Below are 18,070 nucleotides of genomic sequence, written 5' to 3'. Positions count from 1 at the left end.
AGTGTCAGTTAAAACACTCCCATTTCCCTTCATTTATTGTAGAAAAATTGGAAAATAAGACGATAAAAAAGAAAAAAAATCCCAACTGTCCCACCAACCAGAACTTTTATTAGTATCACAGCATATTTTTCCTTTGTCTTATTTCTATGCATATATAGAAACTTACTCATCTATAAATACAGATGTATTGTAGGTATATAAATATTTATACATCTCTATATTTCTATACATATATAGTATACTTACACTTACAAAATCAGTCACACTTCAGAATTTTTTTTTTTTTTTTTTTTGACACAGAGTCTCGCTCTGTCACCCAGGCTGGAGTGCAGTGGTGCGATTGTGACTCACTGCAACCTCCGCCTCCCATGTTTAAGCAATTCTCCTGCCTCAGCCTCCCGAGTAGCTGGGACCACAGGTGCCTGCCACCACACCTGGTTAATTTTTGTATTTTTGGTAGAGACGGGGTTTCACTATGTTGGCCAGGCTGGTCTCAAACTCCTGACCTCAAGTGATCCACCCGCGTCGGCCTCCCAAAGTGCTGGGATTATAGGCGCGAGCCACCGTGCCCGGCCCATACTTCAGAATTGTTATGCGTGGCTCTTTTCACTTACTGCTTCGTGTACTAAACTGTATGACTCCCAATTCATTTGGCATAATGTAACAATCTTGAGCCCATTTCCTGTTTCTCACTGTTATAAATAACACTCTGCTATTGTTCCAATGTACCTAAATCTTTGACCTTTGGTCAGTATTTCTCTAATATTCTTCTCAAGAAGAATCAAAGAGTAAAGAAATAGGAATATCTGGTACATTTCTAAGGAAAAATTTTAAATCCTGGAATCATGAGTCAGTGCCTGACAGTCCTCCAATCCTCATGCCGGGGCACTGCTGCATCCCCATGCGAGTGTAAGTGTGCAATACGGTTGTACAAAACAGTGAAGAGGAGACATGGCAGAGCTGAATGAGTCTTCAAAAGGCAAAGCACACAGAGCTCCCAGCTCTGCCAAGGGTCTCTCGGGAGACTGGCTGCTTTGCACTGGGGACTAATTTTACATTGATAAGGCCCCTAGGCCCAAAGCCTCAGATATACAGGGCAGGGAAGCTGAAAAGAAGCACGGCACACGTGCAGGACATTTTAAAGTCTGGTTCTGATTATCTTCAGGTCGCTCATGTCTATTAGAAGAGATCGTTTTTACCAGGAGGACAAAAACAGGACTGCATGGGCTGCCAACACCAGGCAACGATGAAAAGGTGCCCCCTTCTACTCCTGAGCCATCTATCCCCACTTCCACTCCTGGGCTATCTATTCTCTCTTCAAATGGGATCAGTTTTCAGAGTACTTTAAAAATGACATGTCCTCTTCATGAGAAATATCCAAAGACAACAGAGTCACCGACATGGCCACAGAACACATTGGTTTCCTTGTGAAATTTTGCCTACACTTACTGAAGACAGTGATGACAGTGAAAGAACTAGTGCCTCGGGTGTGGGCTGTGGCCAAGAAGACAAAGAGCCACTAGGTAGAGAAGGATCCTCAAACTCTCTAGTTATCTCATTTCTACCATCACATTCATTTGCAGCTAATTGTCCAGCAATGATGCTGTATCTGATATACACCTAGAAAAATGTCCTCCAACTCCTGGCAGCCAGCTTTGGAAATTCTTAATTTAAAAACTTTCCCATATCATGACCCAGAGACCATACTTCCAGAGTTGAGAATTACTTCTAAAAAACAAAACAAAAGCCTACATTAAAATGGTCCAGATTTTCTTAGATAATGAACAAGGAATACATATTTGATGAATTTCCCATCATGGAGACTACTTTCTCCTAATTTCGTGTCAATCTCCAGAGGTAGGGTCCAAATATTAAACTGGAAAACCAACGCTTGCAACTTTTCAGAAGAGTAGGATTCTTTTCTCACCTTTTAACACTGCTTTTCCTTGAAGCAGATCTGGTGGTTCGTTTAGTAATGCCTGCACTGCCAGAAATGTTAGGTTCAGATGTTTTACAGCTCTGAACACTGGATTGAAGAATTACTCTGAAAATAGTTGGAAAAAAATAAGATTATATTCACTGAAACCATTTGCAAATACTTGACAGAGGAAAGTATTTTTGCACTTTAGTGCAAATTATCTTGAGAATTGAGAGGATTTTCCATCAACACATTTACCAAAAAAATCTGAAACACATTTTCACATCAAGGCCTTTTAAAATGAAGCATCTCATTTCTCTTTGAAGGTTTCACAAAGACAACCAGAGGGCTTTGCTCCTGGAAGGCGAATGACTTGGCATTTTAAACAATTCCCACACCAAAGAAATCCACCAGCCAAAGAAATCTTTGTGCCCAACAAAAGTAAAAGTAGCTTCTCAGACTTTCAGTCATGAAACAAGACACCATTAAGAAGCTCAAATTCTAAAGAATAGGAACATAAATTTAGGAAATAACTATATAATATTCACTCTCCAAAGCTGTAAGTATGGGTAATAATCCACTAAACCAATACTAATTTTATATAACATTTCAAAATTTTAGAAAGTGTTTAAGCAAAATATGAGTTTCGCCTGGATTATAACACTTACTAAATCTCCAAGTGCCACTAAAATGAAAGTGAAAACACTTAAATTTTGTAAAGCTTGCCTTAATTAAACTCTAAAAAGCTTGAGAAACTGGTGCATATGAGTAGGCTGCCCAGGAGGAAGTACACGATGAATCAGAAAAGAACATCCTGAGATAAAGGCCACACGGAATGTCCTTTAAGAGGCAGATGGTCCTTTGTTGTTTTTTTTTTCTTTCCTCTTTAAATTGTCATGGGGAAAACAGCAGAAGGCATCAGAAGATTTTATATGCAATTCTTTTTTTTTTTTTGAGATGGAGTCTTGCTCTGTCGCCCAGGCTGGAGTGCAGTGGCGTGATCTCGACTCACTGCAACCTCCACCTCCCAGGTTCAAGCCATCCTCCTGCCTCAGCCTCCTGAGTAGCTGGGACCACAGGTGCCCACCACTTCACCTGGCTAATTTTTGTGTTTTTAGTAGAGATGAGGCTTTGCCATGTTGGCTAAGCTGGTCTCAAACTCCTGATCTCAGATGATCCGCCCACCTCAGCCTCCCAAAGTGCTGGGATTACAGGTGTGAGCCACCACACTGGGCCTATATGCAATTCTTTTCTTCAAGAGATAATCAATGACAAACTAAACACATATACACACATTTATAGATATCAACTTTTAATTCTCTGAAAGAGAAAACACTGACTTAACAAGCTTTCTTCTCTCCTATTCAAACACAAAGGTGAGAAAGCCAATAACAACTTATGAGAACCCAACTCAAAAGAGTAAAAAGTTGAACCATTACAATTAGTGAGCATCCCACCTCACGGGCCTCAGCTACCACCATGCTGGCTAATATACCAAAGACAGGGCCTTAAAATAGGCTAAAATTAATAAATTTCTACAACCTTAGCATGACCCAAACCAAAGCATATCCAACATTTAGTAAAATGCTAAACGTCTCATCACTAAAAAAACAACAAGAGGCTGGGCGCGGTGGCTCACACCTATAATCCCAGCACTTTGAGAGGCCGAGGCAGTTGGATCACAAGGTCAGGAGTTCAAGAGCAGCCTGGCCAAGAAGGTGAACCCCGTCTCTATTAAAAATACAAAAATTAGCTGGGTGTGGTGGCAGGTGCCTATAATCCCAGCTACTCAGGTGGCTGAGGAAGGAGAACTGCTTGAATCTGGGCGGCAGAGGTTGTAGTGAGCCGAGATCGCGCCACTGCACTCCAGCCTGGGCCAAAGAGTGAGACTCCGTCTCAAAAAAAAAAGAAAGCAACCAGAGCATAACCTGCAGCTTGTCTGGGCCAGCGGTCCCAAGCTTTCTGGGGAGAAGAGGAGGGGCAGCTTTCCCCACTATTTCACTTTACTCATGCAGGATTTCTGAGGGCCCCATGAAACTAGCTTTCTGTCTCACGGAGGGACATGAATCCTGGATAAATCAGCCAGTGTTTGGTTCAGAAATTCTCCTAGAGTGTGATCATCTGATATGTTGAATGTTCTAACAAAATAGAAATAAGAGGTGGGTGCGGTGGCTTACGCCTGTAATTCCAGCACTTTGGGAGACTAAGGCAGGAGGATCACTTGAGGTTCGAGACCAGCCTGGGCATTTTAAGCAATTCCCACACCAAAGAAATCCACCAGCCAAACAAATCTTTGTGCCCAAAAGTAAAAGTAGCTTCTCAGATTTTCAGTCATGAAACAAGACACCATTAAGAAGCCCAAATTCTAAAACACAGTGAGACGTCCTCTTTCACTATGTTATTTTATAACAATAATAATTAGCTGGGCGTGGTGGGGCGTGCCTTGGTTCCAGCTACTTGGGAGGTTGAGGTAGGGGGATCACTTGAGCCTGGGAGGTCAAGACTGCAGTGAGCCATGTTTGTGTCACCGATCTCCAGCCGGGTGATAGAGACTCTGTATAAAAAAAAAGAAGTGCGTATATGCAACTTAATTGCATGATTAAAGGCAACTATTACCCTGGCTTGTGAATTCTACTTCTAAAAACAAAAAATTATTTTTAAATTCTTTTTTTTCTTTTTTTTTTATATATATATATATTTTTTTTATTATACTTTCTTTTTTTTTTTTTTTAAGAGACAGGGTCTCACTCTGTTGCCCAGGCTGGAGTGCAGTGGCACAATCATAGCAGCCTCAAATCCTGGGCTCAACTGATCCTCCCACCTCAGCCTCCAGAGTAGCTGGGACCACAGGTACATGCCACCATACCCAGCTGATTTTTTTATTTTTTATTTTATAGAGATGGGGTCTCGCTATGTTGCCTAGGCTATTCTCAAAATTCTGGCCTCAGTGATTCTCTTGCCTCGACCTTCCAAAGTGTCGGGATTTACAGGCATGAGCCAGCCTGGGCATCCCTAAAAATTATTTGTTTATATAAAGTGAAGGGGAAATATTTATTCATCTCTGCTAAGAATTTGAATATAGAATTTTGCATAAAACCAAACCAAACAAAACAAACTGCTGCTGCTTCACTGCTACTTCTGAAGCCCAGGCCGGGGCACTCGTGCTGCCACTGTTCTCATCTGCTCCCCTCGGCCACTCCCTCACAGACAGAGAAAACGAGACTCCTGTTGGCTTTTTTTTTAAATACAACACCTAATTCTCAAATAATTTGAGGCCAAGGTTGGCCAAAAGTACAGACAACAATCACACTGCAAAATAATTAATCTGAGAAAAAAACAAGAGCTGATACACTGCCTGCTTAGGAAATCTGAATCCTGATTTCTCAAATTAAAACTATAACTGAAGTATTAAATGCCGTTCAAAACAAGACACTACTGCTAAATCCTGCAGTCATTCTCAGGCTGCTGGAAAACATCTTTTTAAAAGTATTTATTTCTCGGCCGGGCGTGGTGGCTCAAGCCTGTAATCCCAGCACTTTGGGAGGCCGAGGTGGGCGGATCACGAGGTCAGGAGATCGAGACCATCCTGGCTAACACGGTGAAACCTCGTCTCTACTAAAAATACAAAAAATTAGCCGGGCGTGTTGGAGGGCGCCTGTAGTCCCAGCTACTTGGGAGGCTGAGGCAGGAGAATGGTGTGAACCCAGGAGGTGGAGGTTGCGGTGAGCCAAGATTGCGCCACTGCACTCCAGCCTGGGGGACAGAGAAAGACTCCGTCTCAAAAAAAAAAAAAAAAAAAAAAAAAAAAAAAAGTATTTATTTCTCTATAAAATTGGTGTAAATTAAAGTGAACTAATACAATAATAACATTAAATAGCTAGTAATTTCTGTGGAACTTTAAAACCAAGAGAATGATAGAACTTGAGTGTATTAATCATACCAGGGAAGATTCCAGTTATTTGCAGACAACACGGTATTTATCCTAACTGCAGGTTATGTACTGATGAAGTCGGGGTTGGGGGAGAACTCCACTGAGCTATCATGAGTGACAGCGTACACCACCTGACAGGCACCAGAGGGTGATGTGTTGCTTCTGTCACAGGGAACCCGGGCACTCGCAGCCTTCTGCCTTCCAACCCAGGCCAAGCATGGCTTTGCAGAGCAGTGTGCAGCAGATGTATTTTCTTCCTTCCCATCTCCCCTGACAAAATCCTCCGTCCTACCTACCTCTTGCCTATACTGCAGTTCACCTTCTTCTCTGCAGCATCCTTGGAGTCTCGGTACTCTGAGATTTCAGATACACTGAAATCTGCAACCCAAGGAACACAGCAAAGCCAAAAACTAAAAAGCCAGGTCTCGAACATAAATGTCCAATTCCAAGAAAAAAATCCATCAGGGCAACTATGCACTATGTATACTGGCTATCCACTCCGGACACCACAAGAGCGTGCACAAAGGTGACCCTGAGGCCCTGCAGCCTCCAGAGAAGCCTTTCCCACTATCTCCGATTCTGACTCAGAAGCCTGAAGTGTTGTTATGGCCTAATTCTCCAGGCATGCCGCATAACAGGAGCTTTTCACTGGAAACAACTTATCAGACGATGCCACGCCACCTGCGTCCACTGCCAGCAGAGGTGGGTGGTGATGACAGAGGATGGTGGAGCTCAAGAGTCACCACCTTACAAATAAAACCCTTTTGAGAGAAAGACATGGGGGTGCTACAAAGATGATACTGATTAACACCACTGTAACTGTCACAAGCTTTTTGCTTCTGAAAATTCCAAATAATTAGGCTGAACTGAATATTCTGCTTGGGTATAGAACTACGATGGCAAACGTCATTAACAACAACAACAGAAGGTATAATTTACATGGAATACTGAAAAGAAAAGAGCCTGACAGAGACCATGTTTAAACTTACCCTGGGAATGATCATTCAACCACAAAGTGCCTAAATATTATTAGCAACTGCTCCACCCATTCAGAACATCTTTGCCACTTGGAACAGTTTGAGAAGAATAACTCTATGTAGTGCATGATGCTCTTGAGTCAGAATATGTGGCAATCGAAGTTGACTAAGAGAAGTAAAGGAGAAAACACCCAAAAGGTTAATCTATCTCAGAAATACAGCAGGTCTGAATGAGCGACAATAAGCTTTTATTTGTAAGATATTCAAGAAAATGCCATAAATAGGAGCAAGTTAAGCAGGTTTTGCCTAATTCTGAAGAGAGAAATCAGCTTGATTTTTAAATCTTTCTTAGCTATGTGAAAATATTCAATGAAACCATAAAGTACCAGAGCTGGTTGCAATGGAATTTTTCTTTGGAAGAGATCTTGCAAGGAACTTTTGCATTCTTTCATAACTTCCAAGTCCAAGAGGAGACAAGAGAAGAAATTCTTAAAATATGAGTTAAGGAAAAAGCTTCAGAGAAGGAAGAATGCAGCTCAGACACAGGAGGGTGGCGGTGGACCCCGTGACATGGACACACCCGCCTTCTGGGGTCTTCAACATGCTGTTCCACAAGTGGGCCTCTTGCACATTCTTCTGCAGAAATAAAGCCTCTTCGCTGTTAAGGTCTTCATTTCAAAGATGAAAGATCTCAAGAGAATACAAATTTGCTGCTATTTGCCTATTAAAGGCATTCTGGCTATGTCTGGGCAAGGAGAAAAGCGGGAACAATGACCATCATATGGAAATGCACCAACTTAAACAGGCGACCTCAGCTCCGACCTCCTACTTTCATTTAGCATCAAGTGCTACACACTGTACTTACTGTATTCCCTAAAGGAGAGGAGGAAAATGAGAGCAGGAAATTCTGCACACTAAAGAGAGAAGACTTATGAGAGAGCTGCTGTACAATGGCAGATTTCAAGGCTACAAAATCACATATTTAATGAAAGTAGATCAGTGGGAAAAATGCTTGTTTGCTAGATTGGGAAGGACATACTCAAGATACAGAAAACTAGAGGGAAATTGTATAGCCAACTGACGAAAATAAAACCACCCCAATTATCCTAAGCTAACTACTTTTGATAGGGAAGAAAAACTGTTTCAGTGAAGAAAAACTGTTTCAGTGTCTTTATTTATCAACTGCTATTTTGAAATATCTGTTAAGGATAAGCATAACTTTAAAACAACGTATGTTACTTTCAATATCCTTTCTATGAGAGGAACAGTGAAGCCCACCTTCCCTCCCCACCACCATCCCATTAATTGAAAAGATTCAGAAAAAGAACCTTTGAAAATAGGCAAACCAACAAAGCTAGGAGCTGACAAGGAGAAAAACATGCATTGTGGGAACCACACTAGGCACCAGAAGTAAGCAACGGCAGAGAAACAGAACGGGACACTTACAGCAGCTATCTGTCAGGGGGTCCTGATGGCTACTGTGTTCTGAAACCATCGAGACAGAATAGCAGGATGGGAAGAATGTAGTCACAAACAATCCACCAGATGACAACACTACACAGTGCAGAGGTCAGCACAGCTAGGGGACATCTGGAAAGGGGTGAAGGGGAAAGAACAGATGTTCAAATTGGGAAGCCAAAATAAATTACACAATCATCAATCAATCAATCAATCAAGCCATATGTGAATTTTAGACACCCTAAAAGCCCAGAACAGCAACAGGGATACAAAGGGGTGGTCAACAAGGATGGAGTTTTGCCATTTTATGTTGAAGAAAAAAATGCTATGTTTAAACAGGTTTCATACTTTGGGACTCAGTCACTAGTTAGATAACTACCCTATGTTAATTTAACTTTATGATACTGAAATCAGTCACAGATAAATGATTGAGGTTCTTCAAAAAGCAGAAGATGTGCACACACAGAAAACTAAACTAAACCAAACCACAAGGGGCAAAGGAGGCAAAACCAGATAACCAAAAACAAACAAACAAACAAAAAAACACAAAACCCCAGACTAGTTAACAAAATCACAGGAGGCACAACTAAAAATGAACGTAACACAGCAGAACTGATCTCACTTCAAGGCAGTTACTAACTCCTGAGTCATCCAGGAAGCTAAGGGAATGGCACATTTTTATAATATGGTTCACATTTAACCCAGGGCAACACAAAATGAGCAAAATTTCACTTAGGTATGCATACTATAGACTTTTCTTAGTTTTTTTCCACACTCATTTTCCTCATACTAGTTAGCTTTCAGCTTGGTGTTTCTTTATTTTTTATTTTTTAATTATGATAATTTTTTGAGATGGAGTCTTGCTCTGTCACTCAGCCCGGAGTGCAATGGCGTGATTTTGGCTGACTGCAACCTCCGCCTCCCAGGTTCAAGCAACTCTTCCACTGGAGCCTCCTGAGTAGTTGGGATTAGAGGCACACATCACCACGCCCAGCTAAGTACTGTATTTTTAATACAGGGTTTCACCGCGTTGGCCAGGCTGGTCTCAAACTCCTGATCTCAGATGATCTGCCTGGCTCAGCACCCCAAAATGCTGGGATTACAGGTGTGAGCCACCGCACCTGAGCTCTATTTTATTATTAATTAATTAATTTTTTTTTTTGAGATGGAGTTTCACTCTTGTCGCCAGGCTGGAGTGCAGTGGTGTGATCTCGGCTCACTGCAACCTCCACCTCCCGGGTTCAAGCAATTCTCCTGCCTCAGCCTCCCAAGCAACTGGGATTACAGGCATGTGCCACCATGCCCAGCTAATTTTGCATTTAGTACAGACGGGGTTTCTCTACGTTGGTTAGGTCAAACTCCTGACCTCACCCTGCCTCTTTTTCATTTTTAAGAAACAGGGGTCGGCCAGGCGCAGTGGCTCATGCCTGTAATCCCAGCACTTTGGGAGGCTGAGGCAGGTGGATCACCTGAGGTCAGGAGTTCGAGACCAGCCTGGCCAACATGGTGAAACCCCGTCTCAGCTAAAAAAATAAAAAAATTAGCCAGCATGGTGGCATATGCCTGTAATCCCAGCTACTCAGGAAGCTGGGGCAGGAGAATTGCTTGAGCTCGGGAGGTGGAGGTTGCGGTGAGCCGAGATCATGCCACTGCACTCCAGCCTGGCCGACAGAACAAGACTCTGTCTCAAAAAAAAAAAAAAAAAAAAAAAAAAAAGGCCGGGCAAGGTGGCTCACGCCTGTAATCCCAACACTTTGGGAGGCTGAGGCAGGTGGATCATGAGGTCAGGAGATCAAGACCATCCAGGCTAACACGGTGAAACCCGGTCTCTACTAAAAATACAAAAAATTAGCCGGGTGTGGTGGCAGGCACCTGTAGTCCCAGCTACTCGGGAGGCTGAGGCAGGAGAATGGCGTGAACCCAGGAGGTGGAGCTTGCAGTGAGCTGAGATTGCGCCACTGCACTCCAGCCTGGGTGACAGAGCAAGACTCCGTCAAAGAACGAAAGAAAGAAAGAACGAAAGAAAGAAAGAACGAACGAACGAAAGAAAGAAAGAACGAAAGAAAGAAAGAAAGAAAGAAAGAAAGAAAGAAAGAAACAGGAGTCTTGCTCTGTTGCCCAGGCTGGAGTGCAGTGGCGTTATCATAGTTCACTCACCATAACCTCCAACTCCTAGGCGCAAGCAATTCTCCCACATCAGCCTCCTGAGTAGCAGCTGAGACTACCTGTTCATGCCACCATGCCCAGTTATTATTATTTTTTTTTTACTTTTTTTGTAGAGACAGAATCTCACTATGTTGGCCAGGCTGGTCTCGAACTCCTGGGCTCAAGTGATCCTCCTGCCTTGAACTCCCAAAGCACTGGGATTACAGGCATGAGCCACCGTGTCCAGCCTCAGCTTGGTGTTTCTTAATCCATTGGTCTGGGTTCTAGCAGCGAGGAAGGAAACCTCCTCCCATTTGGAAGGGCAGATGCTCCTTCCAATGACTGCACTTCCAAATGGTCACCTGGATACATCTGTGACCAAACATTAGAGCCTCTACTGAGCATCTGCTGTGTGCGGAGTACTGCTGATCAATTTGGAAATGACCGATTTGGCTTATCATGTCATTTTTATTGTTGACCTTATCACTGTCATCATTAAAAATTACATGTCAGGCCAGGCGCGGTGGCTCATGCCTGTAATCCCAGCAGTTTAGGAGGTGAGGCGGGCAGATCACGAGGTCAGGAGTTCGAGACCAGCCTGGCCAACATGGTGAAACCTCATCTCTACTAAAAATACAAAAATTAGCGAGGCGTGGTGGCGTGTGCCTGTAATCCCAGCTACTCGGGAAGCTGAGGCAGAAGAATCACTTGAACCCAGAAGGTGGAGGTTGCAGTGAGCCAAGATTATGCCACTGTACTCCAGCCTGGGTGACAAAGCAAGACTCTGTCTCGGGGAAAAAAAAATTACATGCCAGGCATCCTATATTGTGGAAAGGGATTAGACTAAAGGGTGAACTCGAAATATAGCGTAACCTCACCTCACAAGTTATACCCACACCATCTTATTTAATCTTCCCACAAAAACACAAGCTACTAATATATATTAAGATCACAGGGGTGAATATTTAAATAGAATGAATAAATGGCCTGGGAGCACTAGAGAACTCTCTACTGATCCCAGCCTTCATTTTCAGTTCCTTAAAGGCAGAATGGCCTGAATGTCCAAGTGTCAGCATTATAGATGGTTACTTGTTCCTCTAGTAAACCTCATGGCTTAAGAATTATTTTCTGGCTGGGTGCGGTGGCGCACACCTGTAATCCCAGCACTTTGGGAGGCCAAGGTGGGCAGATCACGAGGTCAGGAGATCAAGACCATCCTGGCTAACACAGTGAAACCCTGTCTCTACTAAAAATACAAAAATTTAGCTGGGCGTTGTGGTGGGCGCCTGTATTCCCAGCTACTCAGGAGGCTGAGGCAGGAGAATGGCATGATCCCAGGAGGCGGGGCTTGCAGTGAGCCGAGATCGTGCCACTTTACTCCAGCCTGGGCGACAGAGCGAGACTCTGTCTCAAAAAAAAAAAAAATTAAATTAAAAAAAATAATTATTTTCCATTGCTAACAGATACACCCATCTCCAAACCTACCAAAACCATCAGTATGCAGAACGACAGGCCTCATGGCTCAAGTTATGAAATTTACCAAATCCATTTTAGCACAGACAATATACTTGTCAACACGTCCTGAAGATCAGCTCAATGTCATGGTGCCACATGGTTTACTGTCATCATTGTAGTCAGGATGAGACAGGCTGAGCAAATGGCCATTTTATAATCACTAAAAACTTAAACTCTCCCCCAAAACTGACCATTTATAAAAGAGAAACCAGCCAGGCGCCAGTGGCTCATGCCTGTAATCCTAGCACTTTGGGAGGCTGAGGCGGGTGTATCACTTGAAGTCAGGATTTAGAGACCAGCCTGGCCAACATGGTGAAATCTTGTCTCTACTAAAAATACAAAAAATTAGCTGGGTGTGGTGGTGCGTAATCCCAGATACTCCGGAGGCTCAGGCAGCAGAATCACTTGAACCCAGGAGGCAGAGGTTGCAGTGAGCCGAGGGCACACCACTGCACTCCAGCCTGGCCAATAGAGCAAGACTCTGTCTAGAGAAACCAGTCATTGGAATAATATTTTATGTACTATAATTTTCTAAGAATCACTAATACTTGTGTATTTCTCACTAACTTTCCTTCTTGCATGTACTGTATTTTCATAAGGCTAAGTGCCAATGTTAAAGCAAAATAACTTGCTCACAGAAATCAATGAGTCAAACTGGGATGAAGAAATTGATTTTGTATTTTTCAACCCAAGTCATTGTTGAGAACAGTCCCTCAGGGACTTCTATTCCTAAAATAACAACAAAGACACAAGAGGGAAAGAAAGAAAACCTTCAGCTGATCTTTTCTAGGGCCAAAAACCTGCAAATAATAGCGGAGAGGGTTTGAAAAAGCAGAGACGGCGATAAGCAAAATGTTGTAAAGGAGGAGGAAGATTTGCTGAGACTCATCAAAAATCCCCTGGGGTCTATACACATAACTCAGAGCTTAGAAAAACTAGCATTTCGCTTTCTTCTTTAAAAGTGTGGCCTAGCCGGGCGCGGTGGCTCACGCCTGTAATCCCAGCACTTTGGGAGGCTGAGGCGGGTGGATCACGAGGTCAGGAGATCGAGACCACGGTGAAACCCTGTCTCTACTAAAAATACAAAAAAATTAGCCGGGCGTGGTGGCGGGCGCCTGTAGTCCCAGCTACTCAGAGAGGCTGAGGCAGGAGAATGGTGTGAACCCGGGAGGCGGAGCTTGCAGTGAGCCGAGATTGCGCCACTGCACTCCAGCCTGGGTGACAGAGCAAGACTCCGTCTCAAAAAAAAAAAAAAAAAAAAAAGTGTGGCCTAAAACTTTGTTATTTGTGTTATGTGGGGCTATTTATATATATTGTTTTTGGGATATTACCAAAAGGAATCCTGAGCTACCTCTTTGTTTTTTAACTTTTACCATTGTACTTGATTTTACTTATTTATTTAGACTCTGTCACCCAGGCTGGATGCAGTGATCGTGGCTCACTGCAGCCTTAGACTCCTGGGCTCAAGTGGTCCTCTCGCCTCAGCCTCCTGCATAGCCTGGTCTACAGGTGCGCACCACCACGCCCAGCTGGATTTGAACTCATGTTAATGAGAGTAGCAGATTCAGAGGGTGACTGAAGGAAACTTCCTATTGAACAAAAACTTTTGACTAAGCAGGATTTGTATCCCCTGACTCTCAACTTGACTTTTGAACAGCAGGCAACAAAATATTAAAACATAAACTGATGATGCTGATTCTGAAAAACAAAACAAAAAATCCCAGACACAGCTAAAATCAACCCACAAAAGCATCAGTTTCCTAGGGCTTGCAATTCAATGTGTGGTCCCTGGACCAGCAGCCTCGGCTAGAAATGTGAAATCTTGGGCGCCCCCCCATCCCACTAATCATAACCCATATTTCAACAAGCGCCCGGGTGCCTCCTGCACACTGAAGTCTGAGAAGTACTGCTCAAGGGCGCTGCCTGCCTTCTCCACCACATCCAGAATTAGTATCTGGATGATTACCTGGAGCCACCATAATACTTCCAAAGAAAAACCATTAAGGCCTTAGGTGAAGACTTTTAATAAGGAAATTAAAAACAAAATGGCATTTGGAGTTAATTAAATTATACAAAGGCACCATTTTTATTTGTTTGTTTTTTGAGATGGAGTCTCACTCTGTCACGACCAGGCTGGAGTGCAATGGCGTAATCTCGGCAATGCAATCTCTGCCTCCCGGGTTCAAGTGATCCTCCTGCCTCAGCCTCTCGAGTAGCTGGGATCCTATAATGCCTACAGCACCCACCATCATACCTGGCTAATTTTTGTATTTTTGTAGAGACGAGGTTTCACCATGTTGGCCAGGCTGGTCTTGAACTCCTGATCTTAGGTGATCCACCCACCTTGGGCCTCCCAAAGTGCTGGGATTACAGGAGTGAGCCACCACGCCTGGCCAAAAGGCACCATTTTTAAAGCAGTATAGTTGACTAAAGTACCACTAAGCTGCGAAAGAAATGCTTAATAAACGCCTATAATCAAAATGGATGCCCTACATTCATTCACATAACACTACATATTGTAAAACTCAATTCTTTGCCTTGGGTCTTTTAAGAAGAACCTCCCAGGGAAGCAACCCATAATGACACATGCCTTACGTGTAATTCTACTTCAGAATTTTTATGACGAGATACTAGTGAGGAATTACTTTTAATTAAAAAGAAAACCTGTTCTCTGCCAATATAATGGTTTATTGTATCATACTTCCTTACCATATTACAAGATGCTTACTGAATAAATGATCTATGTCCATCACACTCCCTCCCCGCAAAAAAGAAGGTTGGAAATCTGGTGCCCCACAATGAAAAAGGAAGTAACTAGAAGGAAGAAATCCAATGGCAACAAATGGGAGTATTTACTAAAGAACAGCCTACAAAAAATACCATGGTCATGTACTTTGCTTCTGCATATTTTTCTAACAATCTTGGATGTTCCATCAGGTTGAATCCCAACTAACACACATTCACAAGAATGTACACATGGACATACATACACTCAGTAACCAAAACATTTCCTATTCTCAGGCTAAATCTTCCTCTATAATTAGAAAATCATTCTCCAAAGAAACAAACAAAAAACCCAAAATATAGTTTAGACCAGTTCATTGTTGCCCCAAAACAACATAATGTCATTAAGCCATCATGTCATACTGATCAAAACAAATGATCTGCAACGTGGCAAATATAAAGAAATACACCACTTCAGTAACTATGGACAAGTCTGGCATCCCAGGCTTTACATCTGCTATCGTGCTCCTGAGGATGCCCCATGCTGATTATTCATGGAGAAAAAGTATCCCTGATGTCGCCTTCCCACCCATAAAGGCTCATGAGGACCAAGGTAAACAAGGGACAGCTGACAGCTTCCAAGGCCAGCACCCCTAGGTTTTAAATAACATAGGCAAGCATTTCAAAGTGGCATCATGGGCTTGCAACTATGGAGACAAATGTTCAGGAAAAACCCTCACCGAGGACCCCACACACATATGAAGAAACATCAACCACAACAAAGGAACCCAGACTCACGTGAGAGGAATAGCGTTTGTTTTGGATTGTCTTCTGCTTTTCAAGGCCCGAAGTCTATCACCTTGTGTCACTCCATTGATTTCGTCATCATCACTGTACTGTGTAAGTAAAAAAACACTGAGCTAATGATTTAAGTTGCGCTTATTAATGCAGTACAGCAGAGCAGCAATTTATCCACATGAACACAGACAGTCCAAGTTTCTGCGAGCTCTAAAGTATTTTTCCCTTTCACAACCAAGCTTCAGGTGACATTTTAAGACAGCCGAAGCTGACTTTCAGAGACAACCCAGCAGCACTCTCGTTAGAAAACACATCAACAGTGAAGAGGGTTAATGGGCTTTCAAGTTTGAAAACGCTCTTTTTAAAATCTCTCAGTGTACTTACTACCACTTAATGTAGTACTGCTACCCCCTAAGCCTTTGATTTGTTAAAAGCTCTCCATTTGAGAATGATTGCTTTCCTAAATCAGCTGTTGTGAAATGGCAAAAAGGGGTGAGGGGCAGGGGTAGATCTGGCTGAAGAGCTCACTTCACAACCTTTCATGCACCTGCCGAGTGAGTAAAACATAGTTTTATGGACGCACAACCTTGTTTCCACTATTTTGGGTAAAAAGTGCCTAGAGAGGGTTATAAATAGAAAAAACTGACAATCATCCAAGAGCTGCTTTATTATTTTACCTACAGTTTTCTCCACACCCTGACAGGGTCTCACTAGCAGTTAAAACAGTAACAACATCGCAACAGAAACGGCTTGATTACCGGTTCAAGTTCTTGCTGATCTTGATGCTCGACCCCATTTATGGAAATGTCATCAACGCCAGAGAGAAGTTTCGAGAAGGCTGCTCTGTGTTGTCCATTCTCCTGCCCCTTTAACTTCTGACGAAAATAGTCCCCTTCCAGCCAGAGGCTTGTTTGCTTCCTAGAGTATTTAAATAACATCAAAATAGAGCTTTCCAGAAAGATACATGAACAACTTCTTCCTACCAGACTATCTGTTGTTACTGGAAACTAAGGGAAATTCCACTCCCCGTCAGATTCCAACCCCACGTGTTCCCTTGGAACTATAGACGTAGGCTACTACTTACATCACCAAAAACTGCTGCTGAGGCCCAATCACTGAGCCAGGTCTGCAGATCCTGACCCATGCAATGGTCTCGGCTGCTGTCATCCTGTAATGCTTCATGATGTAGCAGGCAATTAGAGTGCCCGTGCGACCAAGGCCAGCTAGGAAAAGAAAGAAGCTCAGAAATGAAACTTGGGCTGATGTACTCCAGGATTTTGTTGGGCAGGCAGAATTTTTTTAAAAGGCTTCTCATGACTCTGCTTCTTTCAATAGTGGTTCTCAAGGCTGGTTACACTCTGGAATCACCTAGAGAGGTTTTTAAATACTGATGACCGGTCTCACATCCGGAATGTATTTATTATTTGTTTCATTTATTTATTTATTTATTTTTGAGATGGAGTCTCACTCTGTCACCCAGCAGGCTGGAGTGCAATGATGCGATCTCAGCTCACTGCAACCTTCACGTCCCGGGCTCAAGCAATTCTCCTACCTCAGCCTCCCAAGTAGCTGGGATTTACAGCCATGTGCCACCACACCCAGCTAATGTCTGTATTTTCAGTAGAGACGGGGCTTCACCATGTTGGCCAAGCTGGTCTTGAACTCACCTCACCTCAGGTGATCCGCCCGCCTTGGCCTCCTAAAATGCTGGGATTATACACTTGAGCCACCACACCTGGCCTTATGCCTAGAATTTAGATTTAACTGGTATGCAGCATAGCTTGGACACAGAGATTCCTAAAATCTTCCAGATGATTCTACATGTAGCCGAAGTGGAGAATCACTTTCTGAGCAATGATTCTCAGTAAGTGCAGTGTCTTCTGCCCTGGGCATTTTAGAAAAATGGTACCACCATCTTTGCAAAAACAAAGGTTTGTAATTTTGCACTTACTCCCACATCCAATTATATTTTCTAGTCTGTTATACCCATTTTCACTCAGATTTTTTTAAACCTCTATTGGTGGTGGCCTGTCTTATCTAGAATATTATCACTACCTCCAGTGATGGTTAATTTTATGTGTTAATCTGGAATGAATCTTTGGAGATTAACATTTAAGTTGGTGAGCTTTCAGTAAGCACAGTTCCCTCCATAATGTGGATGGGCCCCATCCAATCAGCTGGAAACCTGGGCAGAACAAAAATCCTGACTTTCCTGAGCAAGAGACTGCCTTTGGCTTTCATCTGCACCATCAGCTTTCCCATGTTTCCAGGCTGCTGGGCCACACTGCATATTTTGGACTCACCAGAATCCATACTTGCACGAGCCAATTCCTTTTAATAAATCTCCTACATATAAAAAAAATCCTACTGGTTGTTTTTCTGAAGAACCCTAAATAATACAGATTTGGATCATGAGATGGGGGTCACTGTAACAACCACATAGAAATGGAGAAGTGGCTTTGTGAGTGACAACCTCGGATATTTAGCAGAGGAGATTTGTAAGGAAAGTGTTGAAGATACAACCTGGTTTCTCCTTACTGGTTACTGTAAAATGCAAAAGGAAAAAGACAAATTAAAGAAGAAATTGTTAAGCAACAGGGAATC

The 18,070-nt window shown here is 42.9% G+C and overlaps 1 protein-coding gene across 25 annotated transcripts in view; it reads right to left on the bottom strand.

The window, feature by feature from the left end:
* The window catches only part of CDC14B (cell division cycle 14B), a 136,252-nt gene that overhangs the window by 17,497 nt on the left and 100,685 nt on the right, over window positions 1–18,070 (bottom strand). For 14 of the 25 annotated variants that reach the window (XR_008656582.2, XR_008656584.2, XR_008656583.2 and 11 more), the window contains exons 10-13: window positions 16,551–16,689; window positions 16,225–16,384; window positions 15,467–15,564; window positions 1,928–2,044 (exon numbers count right to left, since the gene is read on the bottom strand). Coding sequence is in view for 19 of the 25 variants with exons in the window: in XM_055271795.2 (XP_055127770.1) it covers window positions 1,928–2,044; window positions 15,467–15,564; window positions 16,225–16,384; window positions 16,551–16,689 (514 nt within the window). In the remaining 6 variants the exon portion in view is untranslated. Of the gene's footprint in view, window positions 1–1,927; window positions 2,045–2,856; window positions 4,473–7,053; window positions 7,572–8,272; window positions 8,417–15,466; window positions 15,565–16,224; window positions 16,385–16,550; window positions 16,690–18,070 lie in introns of those variants that run through there. The other 11 variants (XR_008656585.2, XR_008656587.2, XM_055271802.2 and 8 more) reach the window with 5 other exon arrangements.

Source organism: Symphalangus syndactylus, chromosome 3 (assembly GCF_028878055.3).
Source record: "Symphalangus syndactylus isolate Jambi chromosome 3, NHGRI_mSymSyn1-v2.1_pri, whole genome shotgun sequence".
NCBI classification, from domain to species: domain Eukaryota; kingdom Metazoa; phylum Chordata; class Mammalia; order Primates; family Hylobatidae; genus Symphalangus; species Symphalangus syndactylus.
The sequence above is the reverse complement of the archived record's forward strand: the minus strand, read 5'-3'. Positions and strand labels throughout refer to the sequence as shown.